Source organism: Vulpes lagopus, chromosome 6 (genome assembly GCF_018345385.1).
Source record: "Vulpes lagopus strain Blue_001 chromosome 6, ASM1834538v1, whole genome shotgun sequence".
NCBI classification, from domain to species: domain Eukaryota; kingdom Metazoa; phylum Chordata; class Mammalia; order Carnivora; family Canidae; genus Vulpes; species Vulpes lagopus.
Genome location: NC_054829.1, coordinates 56437262 through 56463769, shown reverse-complemented (window position 1 = coordinate 56463769; position 26508 = coordinate 56437262). Strand labels below are relative to the sequence as shown.

Here is a 26508-nt window from a genome sequence, read left to right as displayed (position 1 = left end):
TTTTTTTAAATTATTTATTTATTTATGATAGTCACACACACATAGAGAGAGAGAGAGGCAGAGACACAGGCAGAGGGAGAAGCAGGCTCCATGCACCGGGAGCCCGATGTGGGACTCGATCCCGGGTCTCCAGGATCGCGCCCTGGGCCAAAGGCAGGCGCCAAACCGCTGCGCCACCCAGGGATCCCCCACAATAAAATTATAATTCAAATTCTTGCTAAGTATTTTTTTTTAAGATTTTATTCATTTATTCATGAGAGACATAGAGAGAGAGGCAGAGACAGAGGCAGAGGGAGAAACAGGCCCCCAATGTGGGACTCAATCCCAGGACCCCGGGATCACAATCTGAGCCGAAAGCAGATGCTCAACCACTGAGCCACACAGGTGCCCCCAAATTCTTGCTAAATATTGATACAAGTTCTTCAATATTAAATATTTTAAAAGTATATACCATTTAATGAAGTAATTACAATTAATGCTATCTTTCTATCCAACTATTTGACCTGTGTAAAGAGGTACTGATTTAACACATAATATGGGCACATATGATAAAGGTTCTCTAGATCAGAATTCCATAATTTAAGCAGTCTGATTCCCCAAAACACTATTCTTAGATATTAATTTTTACCATGCAATCTGCTTAAAATTAATTTTTAAACTCTGTAATTTTAGAGATGATTACCATCACCCTCTCTATAGCTACACAATTCTACCACTTTAAAGTACATTATTTGACCACTAGATGGGATAACAAAAAAAGAAAGGAATTAAAATGAAAATCTGGCTCATTTACTTACTTTGTTGGAAATCCTACTAACAAACAAAAAAATTCAGATTTCATTTTTAGAAGTCTCCAAATTTCCAAATCACAGTTGTTGGGGTTTTTTAGGCATACTGGGGCAAGTAATAACTTAGGCATAAAAAATATAGAAAACTGGTAACAATACAAAGGTTTAAATTTTGGGGTAGATGGTAAAAAGGACATGTAAAAAAAAAAAAAGAAACCACAAATAGATTATACCAGTGAAAACTGAACCACATTCTACTGAAAACTTAGCCCACACAAACAATTTTGAAAGAAATGCTATAGGCTGCCACTCCAGGTCTCTTGTGGCCTGCCCTTTGAATTAAGTATATTTTCTTTTTAGACTAAAGGTCTCTTACATTTTCAGATACACAAGGTCCTTTAGAATTGAGAGACACACACGGTCCAATAGCTCCTGAAATCTTTATTTCCCTTGAGGTCTGCAATGTAAGAATACAGAGAAAACTTCAGTATACTCAAAGATAAGCTCAAACATATACTCAACTATAAGTATACAAAAATAAAGACATTTTTCCATATTTAAAACTCAAGTCAATGAAAACATACTAATTTAGAAATAATGAATCATTAGGCACTTCTAGATTGATAACTCCCAAATATAAAATCTAGCCCTGACCTAACTTTAATACTCTATTTCTACCTGCTCATAAGAAATCTCCATTTTGAAACCTCACTCTGAATTCAAAATAATACCATATCCCAAAATCATTATCTTCTATTTTTCTTCCCTTAGAAAATGTGTCACCAAGACTGGTTTCTTTCCAATCTCTACTGACACCAAAATTTAAGCTATTGTTGTTTCTATCAAAAGATTTTAAAAGCCTAATTCACTTTTCCTGATATTCTTTTTCCTGACAAAGTGATTAACATTGTCAGATGAATTTTATCTGAAACATTGTTCATTAATTTACAATGGCTTCTTCTGCCTGAACATGCATCGCCAAACTACATCCAACCACACAATTAAAACTATTTCCCTTACATTGCAATAAAAGCCATCCACTCTCACTGGGAAGTTTCCCCAAATATATCATGCCGGTTCTCACTTTTTTACCTCTCCTCATATGGGATCCTAACTAAAATGTGTTGTCCTCAACCAATTTAAATTCGTCCCTCTTTCAAAACCACTATAAGTCACTAAAAAACCATTTATTGTCAAGAATAAATTGTGTCCTGCAAACATTCATGTTTCTTCCCTAAACCTTTCTAGGACTTCTATAATCTACTGTTATTTCACTGTATCACAAGTGTTAATCTTATCTTTCTATCAAAACTAAGTTTCAGGGCACCAGGATGGCTCAGTAGTTTTTGTTTTTTAAGTAGGCTTCACGCCCAAGGTGGGGCTTGAATTCATGACCCTGAGATCAAGAGTCACACGCTCTACTGAGTCAACGAGGTGCCCCAAGACTAAGTTTCTTTTTAAGAAAATCTGTGCCTTGTATATCCTTTGAGATCTCTATAATTTCTTTGGTTAATGCTGGAGATAGAGCAAGCATTCAATAAAATAAAAAGATTAACAAGATTTTATTTAATGGAAATTCAAAATCAATGTGTTTATAATACACTAGTAGCTAACACTAATCCTTTGGGTTTTCTTTTTTGTTTAAAGATTCATTTATGGGGATCCCTGGGTGGCGCAGTGGTTTGGCGCTTGCCTTTGGCCCAGGGCGCGATCCCGGAGACCCGGGATCGAATCCCACATCAGGCTCCCGGTGCATGGAGCCTGCTTCTCCCTCTGCCTGTGTCTCTGCCTCTCTCTCTCTCTGTGTGTGACTATCATAAATAAATTAAAAAATTTAAAAAAAAAAAAGATTCATTTATGTATTTTTTTTTTAAGATTTTACTTATGTATTCATGAGAGACACAGAGAGTGAGGCAGAGACATAGGCAGAGGGAGAAGCAGGCTCCCTGTGGTGAGCCCGATGCAAGACTCGAGCCTAGGACCCCAGGATCACAACCTGAACCAGAGGCAGATGCTCAACCACTGAGCCACCCATGTGCCCCTATTTATGTATTTTAGAGAGAGTGTATGGAGAGGGGAGGGACAGTGGGAGAGAAAAATCTCAAGTAGACTCCCCTCTGAGCACTGAGGCCAACACAGGGCTCAATCCCACGACCTAAGCTGAAACCAAGAGTCAGATGCCCAATCGACTGCACCACCAAGGTGCCCCAAGCCTTTGGATTTTCTAAATCCAAATTTGAAATGAATGACAGAAGTGAGTAATATCAATAACCTACCAACCATTAAACAATTACTAATTATCCAAATGGAATAGAACAGGTTTCTCTTAAATTAGATACTAATTCCTACAATTAAAAAAAAATCTAGTACTAACATAAGCAAATTAACCCTAAAAAGATAAAGCACACTTTAAAAGTTAAACCCTATATAAAGGGAAAAAAGTAGTTAAATGAAATTTTACCTATACAGTATCTTCTTCTCTAACAATCACTTGGAAATGCTCAAGTAAACATTTCAGGTACATTTAACAATAATACATTTTCTGGTAAAATATCTAATTCTGGTTTTCAATATAAAACCACCACAACTTTTAAAGCACATATTGAATTTGATTAATGATATTTTAAAATTGTGGTGAAGCCTACAAACTTCTCTTGATAACATACCATACATGTCAAGTTTTGGCTCTTACCTTTATTTCTAATGTGCCACCAAAGCCCATTTTAAACTGTCCATGCATATCTTTGGTAAAGACTCTTTGAAAAGTCTGCTTGAATAAGGAAGTGTTGAAAGAGTCACCCATTACCATGTATCCTCTGCATGTAAAGAACAAAAAATAATGTATGTGACACAAGTATTGGGTCCATGTGTTAAAGCCAGAAAAGTATATTACTTCTCAATACTACCAACAGATTTTATTTTATTGTTTTTTTGTTAAAGATTCTATCTATTCATTCATGAGAGACACAGAGAGAGGAAGGCAAAGAGAGAAGCAGGCTCCATGGAGGGAGCCCAACATGGGACTCAATTCCAGAACTCTAGCATCACACCCTGAGCCGAAGGCAGACACTTAACCACTGAGCCACCCAGGCATCCCACTACCAACAGATTTTAGAGATATTTTCCAAAATGTGCTAGATTACCATTATTTTTAAAAACTCAAATATATGAAAATATCTTCACTCCACAGATAATCTCAATCCTGAGGGTATCTGAGTTCTCCTAACACTTTCATTTATCATCAGTAGTTCTTTTACAGATAGATAATACATCCACACAATACAAAATTCAAAAGGTACAAAGTGGTACACAATAGCAAGTATGCCTCTTCCTTCCCAGCCACCCAGTTCTCCTGGTGAAGATGTGTGACAATTACGGCACATGTTCTCATTCTTAAAAACAGATACATACTTGTGTATGTATATATTTGCATATACTGTATATGTATCATATCAAACTTAACAGGATCAAAACCAGTGAATGAAAATAAGAGGAGCCTGAGGAATCATTTTCATTTTAAGCACTTATGTACTGCTTGATTCTTCCCAGTAAGCATATACCTATTTTAATTTTTTTTTTAAGTTTTAAAAAAGTTAACTATCAAATAAAAACAATTCTGAGATACCATTTTGTTCTAATAGATCAGCAAAAATCACAATTTGACAACATACTCTGTTGATGAGACTGTGGAAATTCAGATGGGAATGCAAAATGATGCAACCTGAATGCAGAGGAATTTGACAATATCTAACAAAATTATCCATGTGTTTTCTCTTTAATCTAGTCAAGCCACTATTGGGAATCTATCCCAAAAATATTCTGGAAAACAAAAACAAAAAGCAGAATATATGCACAGGGGTATTCACCACTGCTAGTAATAAAAGAATGGAAATAATCCAGATGATCATCTGTTAGAGACTAGTTGAATAAAATATGGTATATACACAAAATGAAGTAATATACTGCTAAAGACCACGTTCCAGGGTATGAGTGAAAATGCAAAGTAGAGAAAGGTATGTATAATTTTCTGCTGCTCATAACCCATATACTCACATGCATACAAATATTTACATATATTTGCTCAGATTTTTAAAATACTTTTAGTAGATTCTAAACAATAAAATACAATAAAAAATTAAAATAGGGGGGATCCCTGGGTGGCTCAGCGGTTTGGCACCTGACTTTTGGCCCAGGGCGCAATCCTGGAGTCCCGGGATGAGTCCCATGTCGGGCTCCTGGTATGGAGCCTGCTTCTCCCTCCTCCTGTGTCTCTGCCTCTCTCTCTCTCTCTCTCTGTGTTCTATCATGAATAATAAATAAATCTTTAAAAAAATTAAAATAAAAAAATAAAAATAAATAAAATAAAATAAAAAATAAAAATAAATGAAAAAATTAAAATAGGCAAAAGAATAAAATTTATATGGCATAATTAATTAATGGTAATTTTATTTTTGATATTGTGAAACTCCTGAGTTTATCTTGGATGTTATTATTTTTTTTATTTTGTTTTCTCTATGTTTGTCACTAGTATACAAAAATACAGTTGAATTTTGTATGCTGACCTTGATCTAGAAGTCTTGACAACTTAACATACTAATTCCGACAGTAGTATATAAAATCTTTCAGACTTTCTACTTTTACAAACATGTCATCCATGATGATCTGTCATCACTAAACCTGACAATGTATCCTACTTAAAGACAATTTACACCATCCTAATTACCTGTTCCCTTTTTACAGCAAACCTCTTTGAAAGAGCTGTCTATACCCTTACTACTCAGTGTGACCCTTGGTCCAGCACATTAGCAACACCAAGGATCCTGTTTGAAAAAGAGAATTCCAAGTCCCATCCTATGCACAGTAAATCCAGAATCTGTACTTTAACAAGATACCCAGCTGATCTGCATATGGGAAAGTTTGAAAAGTTGTAATCTTTACCAGCTGTTTCCAATCCCCTCTTCCTATTCTTCTTCTAGTTCACTCTAAGTCAACTTTCACTGCTCTCAGGAAGGTCCTGGCAGTGTTCAACTGCAAAATCTTACAATCTCATCCATTTTTATTGCTATTTAAAAAAACATCAATGTTCTTTCAGCTCCCACATTTTTATCTCCAGCCCAGACCTATCTCTGCTCTATGTTGTAATACACAACTGCCTACTCAAAACCTCCTCATGAATGTCAAATGGCATCTTAAACCGAACGTTCAGAACTGAACTCCCAATTTCTCCACTAATACTCTTCTTTCCACAGTCTTACCCATTTCAATAAAGGGCAGGCTTCCAGTAGATGCCCTTTCGTTTTCCCAAACCCCAGTTCCAAACTATCAGCAAATCTTCCACCTTGTAAATATACCCCAAATCTAAACATTTCTCAGCCACCACTTGGAATTCCTGTATCCTTATATAGACTACTGTAGACAATAAAGTCAGATGGTCTCTTTAAAACATTACAACAGATCATATCACTCCTTTACTGAAAACTCTCCAATGACTTTCCATTTCACTCAAAGTAAACTTATCTGAAACCCTTACTATAGTCAAAAGACTCTCACAATCTGTTCCTCTCACTTACCTCCACTCCAGCTACTTTGGCCTTGTTGCAACTTCTCAAACACCCCAGGTATGTTCTCAACTTTCCAGTCACTTTTCTCTCTGCTTGAAACACTCTTCCTTCATATATATAGATGTCTCACTCCCTCTCTTTCTTAGGTCTTTGTTAAACCTCATCTTCAATGAGGCCTTCCCTTCTTGCCCTATTTAGTACTGCAAACCCCTGTCCTCATTTCCTGAATTATTCTCCCTAACATTTACTATCTTCTGACATGCTATTTACTTTACTTGTCTCATCTCTCACTAGAACTGTGCATCCAACATGTGGCTATTTAAATTTAAATGGAACTCAATTTAAAATTACAATTTTAAATTTTAAATGTGAGTCACACTCATATTTCAGTGGGACAACACCAAACATTTTCAATAGAAAATTACACTGAACATTTCTGCACTAAAATAAGCTCCATGAGGGCAGATTTTTATATTTGGTTCACTGCCTTATATCCAGTACCTTGAACAGTTTGATATACAGTAGGTGCTCATTAATAGCCATTAGATGAATAAAATAAAATAAACTTGAGAAATGAGTTGACCTACTTGAGTTTATTAAAGCCTAATTAAATTATCCCCAAAATAATTAGACTGCCAATGAAAGAGGAACACTTTGCAATTCATTCTGAGTCCAGTATTATCCTGATACCAATTCCAAAGATATCACAAGGAGAAAAAAAAAAAAAACTACAGATCAAGATCCCTTATGACGATGGATGCAAAAATTCTCAACAAAATATTAACAAATCAAATCCAGCAATATCTAAAAAGGATCATTCACAAATGATATTCATCCCAGGAATGCAAGGGTGGTTTAATACACAAAAATCACTATAACACACCACATTAATAATGAACAAAAATCATGTGATCATCTCGGTAGATGTAAAAAATACATTTGACCAAATCCAATACCCTTTAATGAAAAAATCTTCACTAAGGAGAGAAAATTCTTCAACCTGATAAAGGCATCTACAAAAACCCATACCTAACATCATACTTAATGATGAAAGATGAAATGGTTTCCCCCTAAGATCAAGAACAGGCAAATCTATAGACAGAAAGGAGATTGGCAAATCTATAGACAGAAAGGAGATTAGATCTACACTGAAAGAGTGGGAGAGGGAGAAGAAGGAAGCAGGTAAGGGAAATGACTGCTTTCTGGGGTAATGTAAATGTTCTAAAACTAAATTTGGTGATGGTTGCTCAACCTGTGAATGTACCAAAAACAAACCATTAATTGTGGTAAGCTTTAAAGGGGAAATTTTATGGTGGGAATTATATATCAAAAGCTGCTACAATAATAAAACAACAACTGCAAAATATCAAGACAGGCTTTTCAAACAGAACTTGTGCCTTTGTAACTGAATTTTAGAAAAAAACTTAAAGTAAACTTTACTGAAAGGAGTATCAAAAACTGTTAACAGTTGTCCTGGATGATAGGATGATGACCATTTTTCCTAAGCTATCATTATTGGTTTATATAAACTGTAATTATCAGTCTATAATTGCAAAAACTATAAATACATACCCAGTAAGGTTGGGACAGCACTTCATCTCCAAGAGACCTGTCTGATCTAATGCACATGCATAGATATCAATAACATGACCAGTCGTAGCAGCTCGATTAGCCAATGCTTCAAAATGCTACAAAAGATTTTTTAAAATCAAATCAAACTAATGCACAAACTTAACCATCCTATAAATAATTTTTCCCATAGAGATCAAAATAACCTAAAAAATACTAAAAGAATAATACATAATAATTTAAATGTGATATGTTCTAATTTAATTTTCTATAATAAAAAATTTCTCATAAGGTGATACAATAACTTCTATAAGCCTGACACTTTCACATATTTAAGATGTTCTTTCTAAATTAACTCCTAAATTAAGCTAGCTTGGAGGAAAGGCATATCATACGTTTTGCTCTTCATACATGAACATAGTGGAGCAATAACACAGAACTGTTTTTGCTAGCTAAATCCACATCCAAGTAACAAAAATATCAAATATAAAAAGACAGTAATAAAAGCTTTCTATTAACAAACCAAAAAATACTTTTTGAAGCTCTAACTAGAAAAATTCCAAGCTCAAAAGGGAAATTAGGTAGCAGGGAAAAAAGCATCCAGTAATAGTAACAAAAACTGTTATTAATTACACTTTTAAAAATACTATAAATAATGACTACCAAAAAAAAAAAAAATAGAGATAATACAACACAACTAAACTAAAATTGTGAACTCCAGAGAATATATCTAAAAAAAAAGAGAGAGAGAGAGAGACAGTAACAGCAAAACCAACTCAAGGGAGTCAATAGTCAAAAGTGAAAATGTACTGGTACAAACCCAAATAAAATTGAAGTTACATGAACAGAAAACAACTCACCAGAAAATGATGGGCTATTCATATTATGAAAAATATACCTATCTAAAGGCAGCCTCTTGGAAATGAAAAATTAGAAAATGCAAGAAATTTCTCCTGAGGCAGGAAAGATACTTTTTCTTTTTTTAATTTTTTTAAAAGATTTTTTTTTTTTTTACTTATTTGAGAGTAAACAAGAAAGCATGGGCAGAGGAAGAGCAGAGGGAGAAATAGGCTCTCCATGGAGCAGGGAGTCAGATGTGAGGCTCAATCCCAGAACCCTGCGATCATGACCTGAGCCAAAGACGGATGCTTAACCAGACTGAGCTACCAATGTGCCCCGAAAAAAAGACATTCTTTAAAATGATTATCTAAAAAGCCACACAGAGTTTATCTCAGGAATTATCTTTTAAAGAGATACATATTAGTGCTATTATACTTTTAAATATTTAAAACCAGAAAAATTATCAAGAAAAAAAAGACTATTTCTCCCAATTCTGAATAGCAGTTACAATATCAGATTCTTACCATAAAGTACTTATATTCCCTCTGTCATCAAGTGAATTTTTCTACTAAAACAAGGCTTAAAAGCCAAAATTACCTTAGTTCCCTTTTTAACATATTTAGCGTTGTCTTTTTCAATGTCGTGCCATGATCGTATAGGCGTCTTCAGTTCATCTCCAACCACCATTCCAGGTCCCTGAGTTGCTGGACCGCCAATGAACATCATGATACGAGCACCAGTGTTGGGAAAAGTACACTATAAGAAAAAAGTAACTTGTCAAAAGAGTTTAAAGGAAAATACAAGTTATACATTTCTAGAAGTGAATTTTGATATACACTTTCCAGAAAACACAAAAGTATACATTTCCCAAGAAATAATCAAATGTTTAAAATGAATTTAAAGACAAGGTATTTGTTTAAATACCTTTATTTTGAAATCCTATTAATAGTGCCCTCCTAACTTTAAAATACTCTATAAACCTGATTCCTATAAACAAGGATGCTTCTCCTGCTTAACTAATCCTAGACTGGAAGGAGTAAAGAAAGAGTGAAAAGAGTGCATCTTCTGTTTTGTTGTTGTTTTATTTTTGTTTTTTATGTTTAAAACACAAGCATAGCTTATATTTCAAATTCAAGATGATAGACTGAGTGCTCCAGTCTACCTCTCCTTCCTAAGGTACCAGTGACTTGAGAAAAAATGGTACTATTTTGAAAATAAATAAGTAAATAAATAAAAAATAAGAGTGCTATAAGTAGAACAGAAATTTTGAGGAATCCAAATACACTGGATTACAAAAGTTATACCATCTATTCTTTTCTGAAGCTATAACATAACATAAAAAAATGTGCTATGTTTTTTGTCCAGTAACTAAGAAATTTTGTCCAGTAACTAAGTAACTAAGCATTTCTTCTTTTTTTTTTTAAAGATTTTATTTATTTATTCATGAAAGACACAGAGAAACAGAGGCATAGGCAGAGAGTGAAGCAGGCTCCCCCAAAAAGCATTTCTAATATAATTATATAAATTTTTCTAATTATGGGGATGCCTGGGTGGCTCAGTGGTTGAGCGTCTGCCTTCGGCTCAGGGTGTGATTCCGGAGTCCCAGGATCAAGTTCCGCATCGGGCTCCCTAGAGGGAGCCTGCTTCTCCCTCTGCCTACGTCTGTCTCTCTTTCTGTGTCTCTCATGAATAAATAAATAAAATCTTAAAAAAAAAAAAAAGTTTCTAATTATGGAACAAAGTAGAGTAACTATACACATAGAAAAGATGTAAACTCTATAATGATATTAATAAATAAATTTAAATATTGATGAGGAAGGGGATATTTGTATGATTTCAAAGACTCTCACCATCTAATGCTTTTCAATTACAAAAGGAGGGAAAATAAAAGTATGTTTACAGTGGAGAAACCTACAGATACAATCTTTTTTTTTTTTTTCTTTTTACAGATACAATCTTAAGAAGTGATCACGGTGGGATGCCTGGGTGGCTCAGCAGTTGAGCATCTGCCTTTGGCTCAAGGCGTGTTCCCGGTTCCGGGATTGAGTCCCACATCAGGCTCCATGCAGTAGCCTGCCTCTCCCTCTGTGTCTCTGCCTCTCTCTGTCTCTCATGAATAAATAAATAAAATCTTTAAAAAAAAAAAAAAAGTGATCATGGTGACTGTATCATGTTGAATGGCAAATGAAAATCACAGGCCATGTGATAGGGTGTAATGAGAACACAAAATTCTTTCTACAGTATTCTTACCAATGATGTAAGACCTGAATCTAACTGTGTGGATACATCAAAACAAACCTACTTTGAGAGAGCCTATAAAATAACTGACCTGAATCTTCCAAGCATCAGGTTCATGAAAGCAGAAGTTGAGGAACTGTACCTGACTGCAGGAAACTAAACAAACATGCTGCTAAATACAAGTCTCTGAATTAAATCTTTTTAGTAAAAGAAATTGAAATAACTAGCAAAAGTTGAATGAGTTCTGAAAATTAGGTGGTAGTAACATGTCAAGTGTTAATACTCTGTAATAATTGTATTGTGGTTTTGTAGAAAATATCCTGATTTATAGGAAATACAACTCAAGTATTCAAGGGGTTGGAAAGGTGTCAACAATGTAAATAGTTCAAAGGGAAAAAAGTTCTTTACAACTTCTCTGTAAATTTGATAGCATCTCACATTTTTAAAAAGCATTTTTTTAAACTCTCTTTTCTAATTATAAAGCTTAAGATCTGTGTAGTGTAAAATTTTCAAACTCTACTTAAAAGCAAAATTCCCCTTATCCTACCACTGCTAACAGTTGGATGAACACCCTTCCAGGTGCCTCTCTATACACAAAAGGATATACCATAGGTCAAACTTTAAATGTAATTAGATACTTGTCTTAATGACCTGGTTTTCTCATTCAACAACATTACCTTATACATATCATTGATACACACATACACATTTACATTTCCAAAACAAAGCTATCGTCACTACCTCAAGTAGTCCTACAGCTATGGAAAGTGCCACTCCAGAGGAACGCAAAGGTCTCTTCCCCTGTGGTACAGGCCAAGGGTCTCGCTGCAGTTCTCCCAGAAGATCTGTGAGATTCATGTCTATTTTCTGGACTGGCTGCAAGAATCTGCAAAGCAAAGTTAAATAAAAAGTCATTTATAAATGTTTATAAGAGTTCAAGAAACAAACTCTTCACTTTTTTAGAAAGAAAGAAAAGTATGGGACACTTGGGTGGCTCAGTGGGTTAAGCATCTCCCTTAAGTTCATCATGATCCCAGGGTCCTGGGATTGAGCCTCCCTCTCTCTCATGTGCTCACTCAATCTAATAAATAAAATCCTAAAAAAAAAAAATTAAAAATAGAGAAAAGTAACTTCAATACATGGCAGATCAATGGCTCTCTAACTTTTGTGTACATCAGAACTAGTAAAAGAACTTATTTTAACAGATTGCTGATTGCAGAGTTTCGTTTCAGTAGGTCTGGGGTAGGGCCCAAGAACTGCATTTCAAACAAGTTCCCAGGTGATGTTATCTACTGGTCCAGAACCAGTCTTAGTACAACGACTATAAGTAAAACACTCACACCAAGTATTACTTCAGGACTGCGCCTTTTATTTACCGGCCTGGTAAGTTTTAAGGCTACTGAAGTAATTATGAGAAGATACATCAACTCAATTTTAGTAATACCACCTCTAATTAGTAAGTTTAGGAGGAAAAAACTACCTGTAAGGCTAAGAAGGCAAAATGAAAAGCTTTTGCAGAACCTAGTTTTGTTTGGCTGCCTTCAACCACAAAAGTTTTTATGAACTTAAAAATAGATCAGGAACATATCAAAACTAAAGTAACTCAACATTGTAATGATGAGAAACCAACCATTTTGGTGATATGATTCTGCCTCAAATCTTTAGAAGGTATACTAATGCAATATATTCACATTCTTAAAAATATTTAACAACATAGTATCACTGAATGTCTATGTTCAAGTTAAGGGTACAGGATGCTTAAAAGAGCTTCACAAATTGTAAAAATTCTCTTTGCCATATTTCATTATTACCTATTGGAAGGAGGTGGCTGCTGTACCTGAGGACCACGTGTTGCTTGAGTAACGGGTACTTTAGAGAGTCCCAGCATTTCCTGTAAAGAGATTTTTTCTGTGATATCCATTCAATTACTTCAAAGATGTATCAACTACTTACCATGTGCCAAATACTGTGCTAGGTATTAGGAACCCAAAAATAAAGAGCATAAAGTCTTTTCCTCAGAAAGCAAAAAGTTCAGTTGGGGAGACAGTCAGATAAATAGTAACAAGACAATGAAATAATCACCATGAGAGAGCAAAATACAAGGTACTACAGAAGCAAAGAGGAAGGGATCCCTGGGTGGCGCAGCGGTTTGGCGCCTGCCTTTGGCCCAGGGCGCGATCCTGGAGACCTGGGATCGAATCCCATGTCTGGCTCCCAGTGCATGGAGCCTGCTTCTCCCTCTGCCTGTGTCTCTGCCTTTCTCTCTCTCTCTGTGTGTGACTATCATAAATAAATAAAAATTAAAAAAAAAAAAAGAAGCAAAGAGGAATATTAGCTCAAAAATACTTTATTTCTAATTAATAGTCAAGTTACTATGTAACTTGAATGTATTTCTTAAATTATATTCATCCATCCCTTTGAGCAACTTCACTTGAGAAGTACCTGCTATGTGTCAGGCATCTAATGGTAAATATATATATACAGTCCTTGACCTTATGAAATTAAAATCTGGTGAAACAAATAGCAGTTAATAAAATTGTTAGCTAAAAAAGTATAAAATTGCAATTGTAATAAATGTTATAAAGGAGAGGTACATGGAATCATATAAGAGTTATAATGTACACACACCTTTATGCCTATACTTCTTAATTTTTTAGTTACTACCTAACCAAATTACCAGTTTTGTTTTGAATTTTAAATGTGTAAAAAATTCCTCTCTAAACACATCACTATTTTACTAAATAGTTTTACTAAATATTATATTTACTAAAGTTTTCTTGAATTCAGAAATTTTTTACTAAAGTTTTACTTTAGTAAATATTATTTTGCTAAATATTATTTTACTAAAGTTTTCTTGAATTTAGAAATCTACTTAGTCGTATAGTAATCGACTAAAAGCATGTAACAGAAAATCAGAAAATCTAAAAATCTGCAAAGAAAAAAATACTGAGCTAATCCTATAGTATTTTCTATACTCCCAGAAGGAAAAGAAAGTTTTTCCTAAGACTTACTATATGTTAGATTCTGTGCTACACTCTTTATATACACCATTTTTTTTTTAAGATTTTATTTATTTATTCATGAGAAACACAGAGAGGAGAGAGAGAAAGGCAGAGACACAGGCAGAGGGAGAAGCAGGCTCCATACAGGGAGCCTGACGTGGGACTCAATCCCAGGTCTCCAGGATCACGCCCTGGACTGAAGGTGGCGCTAAACCGCTGAGCCACCAGGGCTGCCCATATATGCTATTTCTTCACAAAACAAAATGAAATAAATTTCTTAATCCCTGCTTTATAAAATTTTTTTTTAATTTTTATTTATTTATGATAGTCACAGAGAGATAGAGAGAGAGAGGCAGAGACACAGGCAGAGAATCCCTGCTTTATAAATGAAAACTGACACTCAAAGTCTACGTTAACTTGCCAAAGGTTACACAACTAATAAGTGGCAAAGTAAGATATTAACCCAGGTTTTGCCACAAAGCCTTGTAAGAGTTTCCACTGTCCCAAGAGTATTCTCACATTATTTCAGGCAGTACTAATAATAGTCTTATAAAATAGGTATTATCCCTTTCTACGGAGGATAAGACAACAAGCAAAGAGATCAACCCAAGATGGCACAACTGGAAGAATTTAAGAATTAAGAATTCAGGACTATTTGGGGAGCAAAGATCAAGTTCTTTTTGACCAAACAGAGACAGAAAATAAAAACATTTTAATGGAGAAAAAAATTTAGTCCAAAGCCATTTATTGCCTACTACAAAAAAAAAAGTATTTTATGTGATACATGTCTATTACATAATATAAATAAAATGTACTCTACCATCAGAGGTAACATTAAACAACTTTAAACAAATTTTTAGTTTAAAAATAACAACTGCAAACACTTAACAGGCACAATGCATTTAATGCTCATGACAACACTGTAAGGTAAATACTATTACTTCTCTTCTACAAATGAAAAAAACTAAGGCACAGAAAGACTAAAATGTGCCTAATTTCTCTCCTGTCTCATAGAAACAGATGCTCTTCTCCAAGGCACTCTGGCTTCCTATGCCCCTGAAGGAATCCCTATCATGTCTTCTGAAACCTCACCTCACTCCTGCTTTCATTCACCCTCTTTAGTCTCTCTCTCTTTCCTGTGCATAAACACATTCAAGTGTCCTTCCTAAAGCAAACCTGTTAACTAAGTTCTCTCTCTCAAATTCCCACACTATTGCCTTCCATACCTTCAACAAACCTCTTGTAAGAATGCTGACTCTCATTTTCTTCACTTCCTCAAATCTAATGATCTTATTATCCTCCCCACACAAATCTGCAAACTCCTCCACTATTTTCTGTCTCAATTAACTGTAGCACCACTATCTCAGTCTGCCAAGCCTCAAATTAGAATCATTTAAAACCATTCTCAAAATCTTTTCTTTTTCATTTTGGGCTACCTGGATGCTCCGAAGTCTGACTTCATGTCTGTCTACTTTAACAAGGCTTACCTATCCTCTTCTAGGGTAACTATTCTTAGCTGGGGGTCGTGTCAGATCACAAAGTTTTTCAAAATTCTTACATGAACAATCTTACCCTCTCAACAACCTTCCAATACAAGCACATGTTCACTCACTCTCTCATGGTCTAGCGAAATCGCTAAGTAAAAAAAAAAAAAAAATATATATATATATATATATATATATATATATATATATTGAAAAAATATCCCCCGATGAACCTAATAAGCCACAAATAACTCCCTGTCTTGGAAGATAAAGCTTCAATTTTGCCCCAAAATAAAAATTTGGTCCTGATGTATGAAAAAATATATACTCGTGGTTCATACATTAATAACTCTCAAGCCTTAAAACACTTCCCTTGCCAAACATAATTAAAGTGTTTCAATCCAAAATGAGGTATCAAGAAACAAGAGCTACTACTCTGTGGTTGCTTTCCCTCAGTCTTCAGTATGACTTCTATAAGCTCTTCAAATCTCTAGCAAAATACCTTCAGTTTTACCATTCAAAGTGAGGGGTCTTTGGGACGTCTGGGTGGCTCAGTGGTTGAGCGTCTGCCTTTGACTCAGGTCATGATCCCGGGGTCTTGGGATCGAGTCCCGCATCAGGCTCCCCACAGGGAAGCCTGCTTCTCCCTCTGCCTATGTACTCTGCCTCTCTCTGTGTCTCTCTCTCATGAATAAATTTTTTTTTTTTTTTAAGTGAGAGATTTTGGGCAGCCCCGGTGGCCCAGCAGTTTAGCGTCGCCTTCAGCCCGGGGTGTGATCCTGGAGACCCGGGATCGAGTCCCGCACTGGGCTCCCTGCATGGAGCCTGCTTCTCTCTCTGCCTCTGCCTCTCTCTCTCTCTCTCTGTGTCTCTCATTAATAAATAAATAAATATTTTTTTAAAAAAGTCTTCAATCTGTATAAATCTGTATAATAACAGTTTAAGGCAAATGAAAAAAATTGGTATCAATTCTAAATTTAAAGCCTTTATTATAATTAGCCATTCATCATAAAAATATTTTCTATAAACGTATATCCAGAATGCATTTATAGACAAATTTTGGAGTGATGCCCACAGATAAAATTGAAACTACCACTCTTGTTTTTACCTGCAGTTGTTTAGCAGACAGATCTTTTGTCCCTCTGAACACGTAGCTTTTTGAAATGCCCTCACATCCAAGTTCATGAACCTGTACCATTCTCCCAAAAGTAATAAGTCCAACCAAAGCTGTCGGTGGTAAAAGACTTAATGACATCTGCATAGATTCTTTCAGGGCTTGTAAATCTTCATCTTCCATGCAAGTATCAACCACATAGAGAAATATCAAAGGCATCTGAGGACCACGCTTTTAAAATTAAAAATGAGGGAATAATAAGAAAACGTCAATGTATTAACACTCAGCACAATACAAGGATAATTAGTAGAGAACTAATTAAATAATTTATAGTACATTCATACAATGAAATCTTGAATCATTTCAGAATATGAAACAGGTTATGCATAGAAAGATATCTAAGGCATATTAAGATAAAAATTAAATTTAAAACCATTATTTATAGTTTCAAAACCTTTTGATTTTGTTTAGCTGCATAAGACTTCATTTCCTGTAACAAGCATTTATTTATCTTAAAACAAGAAAAACAGTAGCTATAAAGTTTAAAACAAAATAAGATCATTTTTATAAAATAATTATGTAAACCTGAATCAGACTGCAAGAGAACTAAAAACTAGGTAGGCTTGACATATTACTTACTGGCTCAAGTTAACCATATTCTGCTTTCTTTACAACATTCATAAAGGATATTATTACTTTAATACTTAAATATGTAAACAATTATGTAAAGCCATTCAAAAAGGGAAGAAAAATTACTTTCTTAACAAGGACCAATGCAAGAGTAACTTTATTAATTAGACTTGGGGATATACCATCAGGTTCTAGCATCATAGTGATTTAAGTATTTCTGAACTGACCTTCCAACTACACAACAATATTGACACTACACTGTTCATTGACCTACTTAGTATGGCAAATCAAGACACCACCCAATATCCTGGCCACTCATTAAATAACTACAACAGAAAAATTACCTTGTTCAAACTGACCAGGACAGTTCTTACCTCTTAAATGCTCCATTAATTCAATGTGAGAATCAAGAATGATGCTCTTTAAGTTATCTCAAATTAACAATTATTTTGGTACAAAGTAAATTACTGTATAGTTAAAACTTTCTTCAGGATTTACTCTTATGCTCTTACCAGAACTACATATTCAATGCTAGAAAACTGAGGTAAAAGTTCAGCAGGTTGATTCAGTTCAGATATACCAGCATAAGTAGGTGGAAACTATGGAGAAAAAAAAAATATTTTTAACAAATTATTTTCCAGAAAGAGTAATGAAATTCTAAACTGCAAATAATTTTATCATTTAGTTGTTAAAAAGTATTTTTTGTATGAAAAATTACTTCACATTTATTTTAATGTGCATTTTTTTACATATTTACACTAGTATCAAAGCATTAACATCTGCATTAGGGGTTTTCTTACCTGATTCCTTTGATAACAAAAGTTGCAAGCCCAGAGTTTTGCTCGATAATCCACCTGACTGTTTTAAGAAAAGATACAAAAGAGCTCATGTTTCAGTTCAATTGTACAATGATCCTAATTTCAATAAAATTAATTTCTTTCTGAAATATGAACACATTCAAACTAATACTTAAAGTGACCTTTAAAAGCCATTACCTTTAGATGTTGTCAATATCTAATTCATGCTTTTAACAAAACAAGTTACTTAAATGAACACGACTTCTAATATATAGTAAATATCAATAAAATTAAGACAATACTTTTTTCTTCAAATGATTTAGTAATTCTACACTCAAATCTAGAAAACATTTAATTCTGGGGATCCCTGGGAGGCTCAGCGGTTGAGCGCCTGCCTTCATGCCCAGGGCATGATCCTGGGGTCCTGGGATCGAGTCCCACATCAGGCTCTTGCATGGAGCCTGCTTCTCCCTCTGCCTGTGTCTCTGCCTCTGTGTGTGTGTGTGTGGTGTGTGTGTGTCTCAAGAATGAATAAATAAAATGTTTAAGAATAAGAAAACATTTAATTCAAAAAACATATTTACTGAATGCTTAGTACGTACAAGCCATTATTCCAGGTCTGGTGATACAGCAATAAACAAGAAATCAAAGATCCCTGTTACTATGAAGTTTATATTCTAGAACAGAAAGACATACAATACGAAAGTAGATGCACAAACACAGAAAATACTTTCAGATAGTGATAATAAGAGATTAAAGATAACAAAGCAGGGTGTGAGAATGTGTTTAGGAGGGCTACTTTAAAAGAAAGCCTTCTTAAATAAACAGCTGAAATGTGATCTAAATTAAAAGGAACTAGTCAATCCAGGCAGAGTGATCCAGGCAGAATATATAGCTACTGCACAAGTTTCAATATAGGAATAAATTTGGTATGTTCAAGGATCAGAAAGAGGGTAAGATATAATGTAGTTATTAACAATAAAGAAAATGGGTAATTTAAGATGAAAGCAGAAACATTACAAAGGCTAGATGATGTATGGTTTAGGAATCTTGACAAGAAGTTTGGATTTTTCATTCCAAGTATAATAAAACACTGTTGAAATGTTTTAATAATCTGATATCCATTTGTAACACTCTAGCTTCTGGATAAACTGCTGAAAGACAAGAATGGAAACAGGGTGACCATATAAGAGGATAATTAAATTGTCCAGAAAAAAATATGGTATATCTTGAAGTAGAGTATACTAGTAGAGAAGAGACTAAATGTAAGAGAATCAGTAACGTTCTAGAGGCAGAATCAGAGTTGTTAGTGGATTGGTTGGGGAGAAAGTGTAGAAAGAGGAATAAAAGAGGATTCTTGAAATTCTGGTTTATGCATTAAGAAATCATGACATTCTCAAACACCATACCACTCAATTATGACTTTTCTAAGGACACAACATGGGTCTAATGACACACAGCCAGCACCAGTATCTAGAGATATTAGTGATAGGATTAACAGTTAATAAAGTGACTTTACCTTTGGTCTCTTATCAACTCACTACAAATAGAATATCCTTCAATTTTACAGCTTTTTGGATTTGACTATATCCTACTTTGAAAAAATAACTATAACAAAAGCAAAGAAATTTTTATATAAATGAGTAAGAAAGAAACTATATTTTTAAATCATATTGCCACATTACTTTTTAAATGTATTTTAATTACCATAAAGGATTCAAAACTGCACGGCAAGTGGTCCTACTACACAGAACAGGTTCATATTGAATAGGTGGTAAATCAGGTCTCTCCTTCAGTGGTGTAAATAGGGCTGCTACTGGAACAACCATTCTTGTAGCTTCCAGTCGACTTGATGGCCAAACATTCCAACTAAATCGGACTCCATCTCGTTCTTCATTTTGTTGAATGAATTCCAAATAAGTCGTCATTGTAGAGCCTGATGATTATTTCTGCGACAAAATTAAAGATGTTTAAAAATCCTCTTAAGGAAAACTAAACTAAGCATGTTTTTCCCACTTTCAGCAATATTAATCCATGAAAAATCATAACCAAAGTATTTATCTCAGAAAAAAAATTAGCAAGCAACAATAACCTGACTTACAACAAAATAATGACTCTACTGAACCCAGTGCTCATTATGCCCAGTAAGAGGTATTTTATCCTTTTTTTATTAGAAACTCTTGAAAAAAAGACTACAGGAAAAAAAAAAGGCAAAATAAGTGTCCTATTTATGTAAGGGTGCATAAGAAAGAAACTCAAAGATGGGGGAAAATTTAGATCCTGTGTTTTTCCTACCAGCCCTGTAAATTACATTATTCTAATAAACAGATTACCAAAAACAAATTCTAAGGCTTGTTTGGTTTTCTATCCAGAAAATGACAAATTTCCACTAACTTGCTAGAAAAGAATACTTAATAGTGCATAACAAAAACATTTTTCTGAAACCAGGTACTTCTATTTTAGACAGGTAATTTTTTTATTGTGCAAATATAAGACCATTTGTGGCATCCATAAATAAAATGCCTGACAAGTGGTGATCCCTATGCCATTTGACTTTTGCAGAAACTTAATTCAGAATATTTTTATCATTCCAACTTAGGAAAGCATTTTAAACTCTAATTTGAAACATATGATTTCAATATAATCATTTAAATTTATTAGGGGGAGGAGGATGCAGCTCTGGTTAGGGCCCAATATCAACAGATATCTCCATCTTGTTTCTCTCCTACTGCCTTTCTAGAATGCCAGCTCTCCTGCCTAGGCAACAGTTTTATCCAACACTCTCAAACTAAAACTACAACAGTGATTAGTGAAGAAAAGAAATTGTAAAATTTAATGTTTTGAGAGGATAGAATTTGAAGTGCTTTTGTGGCTGGCCAAAGATTTGTAGAAGAAATGAAAGATATCAAGAACTGAAGAATTATGGGACAGCCCAGGTGGCTCAGCAGTCTAGCGCCACCTTCAGCCCAGTGCCTGATCCTGGAGACCTGGGATCGAGTCCCACATCATGCTCCCTGTATGGAGCCTGCCTCTCCCTCTGCCTGTGTCTCTGCCCCCCTCTCTCTCTGTGTGTCTCTCATGAATAAATAAAATCTTGAAAAAAAAAAAAAGAACTGAAGAATTATGAAGTTAGGGTGCCAAAAGAGCCAACATAGACGCTGAAGTAACAAAGAATGACAATAGGATTAAATAAATAAAATCTTTAAAAAGAGGGGCAGGGGCGCCCCCCCCCCCCCCCCCCCCCCTCCCCGCTCAGTTGGTTAAGTACAACTGCCTTCAGCTCAGGTCATGATCTTAGGGTCCTGTGATCAAGCCCCACTATAGGCTCTCTGCTCAGTGGGGAGCCTGTTTCTCCCTCTCCTCTGCTGCCACTCCCCCTTTTGTGTGCACACTCTCTGTGTGTCAAATAAATAAAATCTTAAAAAAAAAGAAAAGAAAGAATGACAATATAGGATGAGGAACTGATTCTAAAATGTAACTGAAGAGGGCAGCCCCGGTGGCCCAGTGGTTTGGCACCACCTTCGGCCCAGGGCGTGATCCTGGAGACCCGGGATCAAGTCCCATGTCGGACTCCCTGCTTCTCCCTCTGCCTGTGTCTCTGCCTCTCTCTCTCTCTCTGTGCCTCTCATGAATAAATAAATAAAATCTTTAAAAAAAACTGTAACTGAAGAAAGGGTATTATTTGAAAAAAAAAGCATTTGAATATAATCATTTTAATTTTAGAAAGATTTTCAAATAGACTTTGATAATAAAAATTACAGAAAGCGAAGCTTAACATATCTATGTATTTCTCTTCTTTAGCAGCTAAGAATTTTCTTTCCTTTAAGAGAAGTAAGAATGTTGGGACGCCTGGGTGGCTCAGCAGTTGAGCTGCTGCCTTCGGCTCAAGGGGCTCAAAGTGTGATCTCAGGATGTTAGGATCGAGTTCCCACATTGGACTCCCCACAGTGAACCTGCTTCTCATTCTTCCTATGTCTCTGCTTCCCTCTTTGTGTCTCTCATGAATAAATAAATAAAATATTTAAGAAAAAGAAAAAGAAAAATTAAGTATATCTGTTAAAAATAATAAAAGAAAAATTAAACACTGTATTTCCTATCAGAATCTCAGAGACAACCAGAGAATTGTATGCTAATCAAAAGCGAACACAGATTTTTCAAAGGTTGATGAGAGATAAAAGAGGAACCCTAAGATAACTAAACTTGTTTAGAAAAGATGATCTTCAGGATGCCTGGGTGGCTCAGTGGTTGAGAGTCTGCCTTCAGCTCAGGGCATGACCCTGGTCCCGGGATCCAGTCCCGCCATCAGGCTCCCCTCAAGGAGCCTGCTTCTCCTTGTCTGTGTCTCTGCCTCTTTCTCTCTGTCTCTCATGAATAAATAAATAAATTCTTTAAAAAAAAAAAAGAACAGATGATCTTCAAGACAAATTATAGAAGCCAGATTTGAAAAGGACAGTACGAGTTTTCAAAAAAAAAGTGTGTGCTGAAACATAATGATAAAACACAGGTCTGGAATAGTCAGAGGGCAGTTAGATGCCAACCTCAGTTTTAAAGGAGAAAATAACCTTTCTGGGAGAAAAATCCAGTTTTTAGTCAACAGCTTCCATGCTACAGATGTGAATATAAACTCCAGGACTATGCAATCCCTTCTATTATTTCTACAGACCAAAAAAAAAACAGGGGCAGCCTGGTGGCTCAGCAGTTTAGCGCCACCTTCCGCCCAGGGCCTGATCCTAGAGACCCAGGATCCAGTCCCAAGTCAGGCTCCCTGCATGGAGCCTACTTCTCCCTCTGCTGTGTCTCTGTCTCTGCCTCTCTCTCTCTCTGTCTTTCATGAATAAATAAAATCTTTTAAAAAAAATGAAGTTTTCCCATTTTTGCATGTATAATCTAACCTATATAACCTAAAATGCATCACCAAAAAAATTTTTTTGAAAGATTTTATTTATTTATTCATGAGACATACAGAGAGGCAGAGACACAGGCAGAGGGAGAAGCAGGCTCCTTGCGACGAGCCAGCGACGAGCTCGATGTAGGACTCAATCCCAGGACCCCAGGATCACGACCGAGCCAAAGGCAGATGTTCAACCACTGAGCCACCCAGGTGCCCCCCCCCACAAATTTTTTAATTAAAAGTTTAAAAAATATGCATCACCAAAAAGCATTAAAATATTAGACCAATCAAGGTTTTTCATCTAAACCACAAAAAACACAAAAAATGTTTTGACTATTTTCTCAATTCTTCAAAAATGGTACATAACTAGTACTTAAGTATGTGGCATACATTTTCTCTGTAATCAATGAAGTGAACCTGTTACCTGGAAAATAACTGACAGTAGTTAACAAGAAAGATAAAATCCCAGCTTTCAAGAAAATATCAAAATTTTTGAAAACCTGTATCCACGACTATGAACTTCACAGCTTGCTAATATTTAAAGATTTTTCTGATAAGATCGGTGGTGATATTAATGTGAGTTTTCTACTGTATAATGAAACATGTCAACATTTGGAAAATATACTTTGTTCAGAGAAGCAAAGTCTCCCAAATGATCAATTCATGATGTTACCAAATCATGCATGGATAAAGATCCACTCACAGTGCAAGACAGAAAAATGGGAATTTTAATGCAACAGAGTACAAAAAGTTCATTCCTAAGATTTCAGATTTCACATAGCTATTAACCCTTGGCTCCTGAATCAACTAACAGGTTGTAATGTAATATGAAAGAAGAATATGCACAATTATCTGAAAAAGCAATTAAAATATTCCTCCTTTTTCCAACTACGTATCTATATGAGGCCAGATTTCTTTCATACAATTCAATTCATGGGTTGTAACATCCTTACTTTTTGTAGTACAAAACACAAAATATATCATGACATATTAAATATAACCTGTGTGATATTTTGAACACAATTACCATCCTTTTCCACTTTCTTTTCAACCTCTCTGCTCTAAGATCGTATTTGTTCACTAAATCACATCTATTTTATTTTGCATATTCTCACTTTCCAGGAGTATTTTGAAAAAGTCCCACCTATTTAATTTTAAATAGTCCAATTACATGTCCATCCACAATACCTCCCCCACCTCTCCAAGGTAGGATTTGCTCAATTTCAAAATTACTAATTCTAGTATGAAACTTTCCATGTAGGGCCCCATATCCAATAATGGTATATCTAAAATAAATTCCTTTTACAAATAGCTTTTTATAAAATGTCATTATTTGATCAGCAGTCTGTCCTCTAATCTTATGTTAAAACCGAATAAATATGATTCAGACACTATAGGATGGAGACCTAAAATACTAGTCGTAATATATTTTTTAAGTGGTACAAAACACAAAAGACTATGCTAAAGAAATCTTATTTCCCAGCAGTTTATAACCAGTGAGACTTACTTTAAATAATTTCTCATGGTAGAACTAAAAGCAAAGAAGCAAAGTATTATGTCTCTTTAACCTAGCATATCAAATACATGCCCACAGTATTTTTAAAGCTTTTCCTAACCAATAATAATTGTAAGTTTTCCATATTCCAATTTTAGCACTTTTATAGATCCTAAGTGAAAAATATCCTAAATTACAAGTAGAATTTGAGTTTCTGGGGGATCCCTGGGTGGCGCAGCGGTTTGGCGCCTGCCTTTGGCCCAGGGCGCGATCCTGGAGACCCCGGATCGAATCCCACATCAGGCTCCCGGTACATGGAGCCTGCTTCTTCCTCCACCTGTGTCTCTGCCTCTCTCTCTCTCTCTCTGTGACTATCATAAATAAATAAATAAATAAATAAATAAATAAATAAATAAATAGATAAATAAAGAGAGACCCGGGATCGAATCCCACATCTGGCTCCCGGTGCATGGAGCCTGCTTCTCCCTCTGCCTGTGTCTCTGCCTCTCTCTCTCTCTGTGACTATCATACATAAATAAATAAAATAAAAAGAATTTGAGTTTCTTCCAAATCAGATGTATTTAACAATTAACTGTGCCTCTCTACTTTTCAGTTGTTAAGACTTCCAAAACGATGTTAATTAGACTACTGGAAAAGAGAGAGAAGACTTAACATTTGTATTTAAATCCATATTTAAATCTAAAACTTTTTTAACCAAATTAATTTGGCTAGTTATACACGGCTTTGCGGGGCGGAGGTTGAGGAAATCCCCGTGAATTCAACATACACTAAAGATGACACGTACGTAGATCGACTAATGCTTTTCCTTTCCCACCAAAACGGGACAACAGTACAACAGAAAAGCCTGGTCCCATCTGAAAACTGCGCCCTACTAGCAATCGAGGCCTAAGGCGCTAGCTTCACCCAGCACTTAATTCTCCTTATCCCCTTTGACTCCCAAGGCCGAGCTACCGGTGACGAAGTCACCTGGGTTCAAAGTCTAGTGCACTGCAGATCAGGCAAGGTAGGAACCAAGAAGCCCGAGTGTCCAGGAGCGGTGAGGGGCTGGGGCGAGGAAGGCGGATCGCCCCGGAGGCGAGGGTGGGTGCTGGGCGAGATACTGAACTGCCGTTTGTCACTCGACTCCTGTCTTTCCTACCTTATCCAGGGTAGCGTGGGGAGGGCTCGAGGGCTCGAGGGCTCAAGGGCTCGAGGGCTCCCGGGCTCCCGGGCTCCCGGGCTCCCGGGCCCCCGGGCCCCCAGGCCCCGAAACAACGAAGCACAGTGGTGAGTAAGAGGTGGAAGGGGTCAGGATTCAAAGGTCGCTGCCGCCGGCGCGCCCGCCTGCTCCGGAGCACCAAGGGGGCAGAGCGGGCACGACCCCGGAGCCCCCGGCCCACCCCCTCCCGGCCCGCGGCCGCACAGCTTCCCCTCCCCCGCTTCCCGCTGAAGGCCCGCGGCCCCTCCAGGGAGCTGGGAGGACGCAGCCCGAAGTCAGTCCTTACCAACTGCCCCCCGACGAGACCCGCGCCAGCCGCGGCCACCGCCTCGCAAAATCGGTCCTTTCTGCCGACCTGGAGCAATCGTGTTACTGCAATCAGGGCCGGCGCCGCCCCGCCCCCGACCGCCGCGCAGAACTCGGCTGGGCCAACATGGCTGGGGCCGCCTCTGCCACGTCAAGGGGAAGGGGGGCGGGGCGACCGCGCCAGGGAACTGAAGGAGACCTGCGGGACCCGCCGGAGTGGAGCGGGATAGGGCCCCAGGACGAGGGAGGGGCGGGGACAGAGCTGGGGGCGGGGCTACCGGATGAGGGGACTAATGGGCAGGGTGCGGCACCGGGGCGGAGCCGAGGGAGTGGGGACGAGGAGGAGGGAGGGGCGGGGAGGGGCGGGGAGGGGCGGGGAGGGGCGTGCACCGACCTGGGGCGGGGCTAACCTAGGTGGGGACCGCCCCAAGGGGAAAGGACCCCTGGGGAATTGGAGCGCCTTAACCCGTTCCCCGGAGCCACGTCAGATCCCAATCCCTAAGGGCGGCAGGCGAGGGTGAGAACTTCTGTTCCCTTTCAGACTCAAGTCTCAGAGAGAAGCGCGTCGGGTAAG

General features: G+C 36.7%; 1 protein-coding gene across 1 annotated transcript in view; it reads right to left on the bottom strand.

Annotated features, from left to right (window-relative positions):
• SEC23A (SEC23 homolog A, COPII coat complex component) overlaps positions 1-26113 on the bottom strand; it is a 56965-nt gene extending 30852 nt beyond the window's left edge. Inside the window, exons 1-11 of the mRNA XM_041759324.1 lie at positions 25915-26113; positions 19731-19972; positions 18027-18084; positions 17739-17825; positions 16591-16827; positions 12808-12887; positions 11738-11882; positions 9356-9514; positions 7922-8037; positions 3481-3604; positions 1165-1245 (exon numbers count right to left, since the gene is read on the bottom strand). Of these exons, the coding sequence (XP_041615258.1) occupies positions 1165-1245; positions 3481-3604; positions 7922-8037; positions 9356-9514; positions 11738-11882; positions 12808-12887; positions 16591-16827; positions 17739-17825; positions 18027-18084; positions 19731-19951 (1308 nt within the window). The 5' untranslated portion in view covers positions 19952-19972; positions 25915-26113. The remainder of the gene's footprint in view (positions 1-1164; positions 1246-3480; positions 3605-7921; positions 8038-9355; positions 9515-11737; positions 11883-12807; positions 12888-16590; positions 16828-17738; positions 17826-18026; positions 18085-19730; positions 19973-25914) is intronic.
• Positions 26114-26508: the final 395 nt, after the last annotated feature.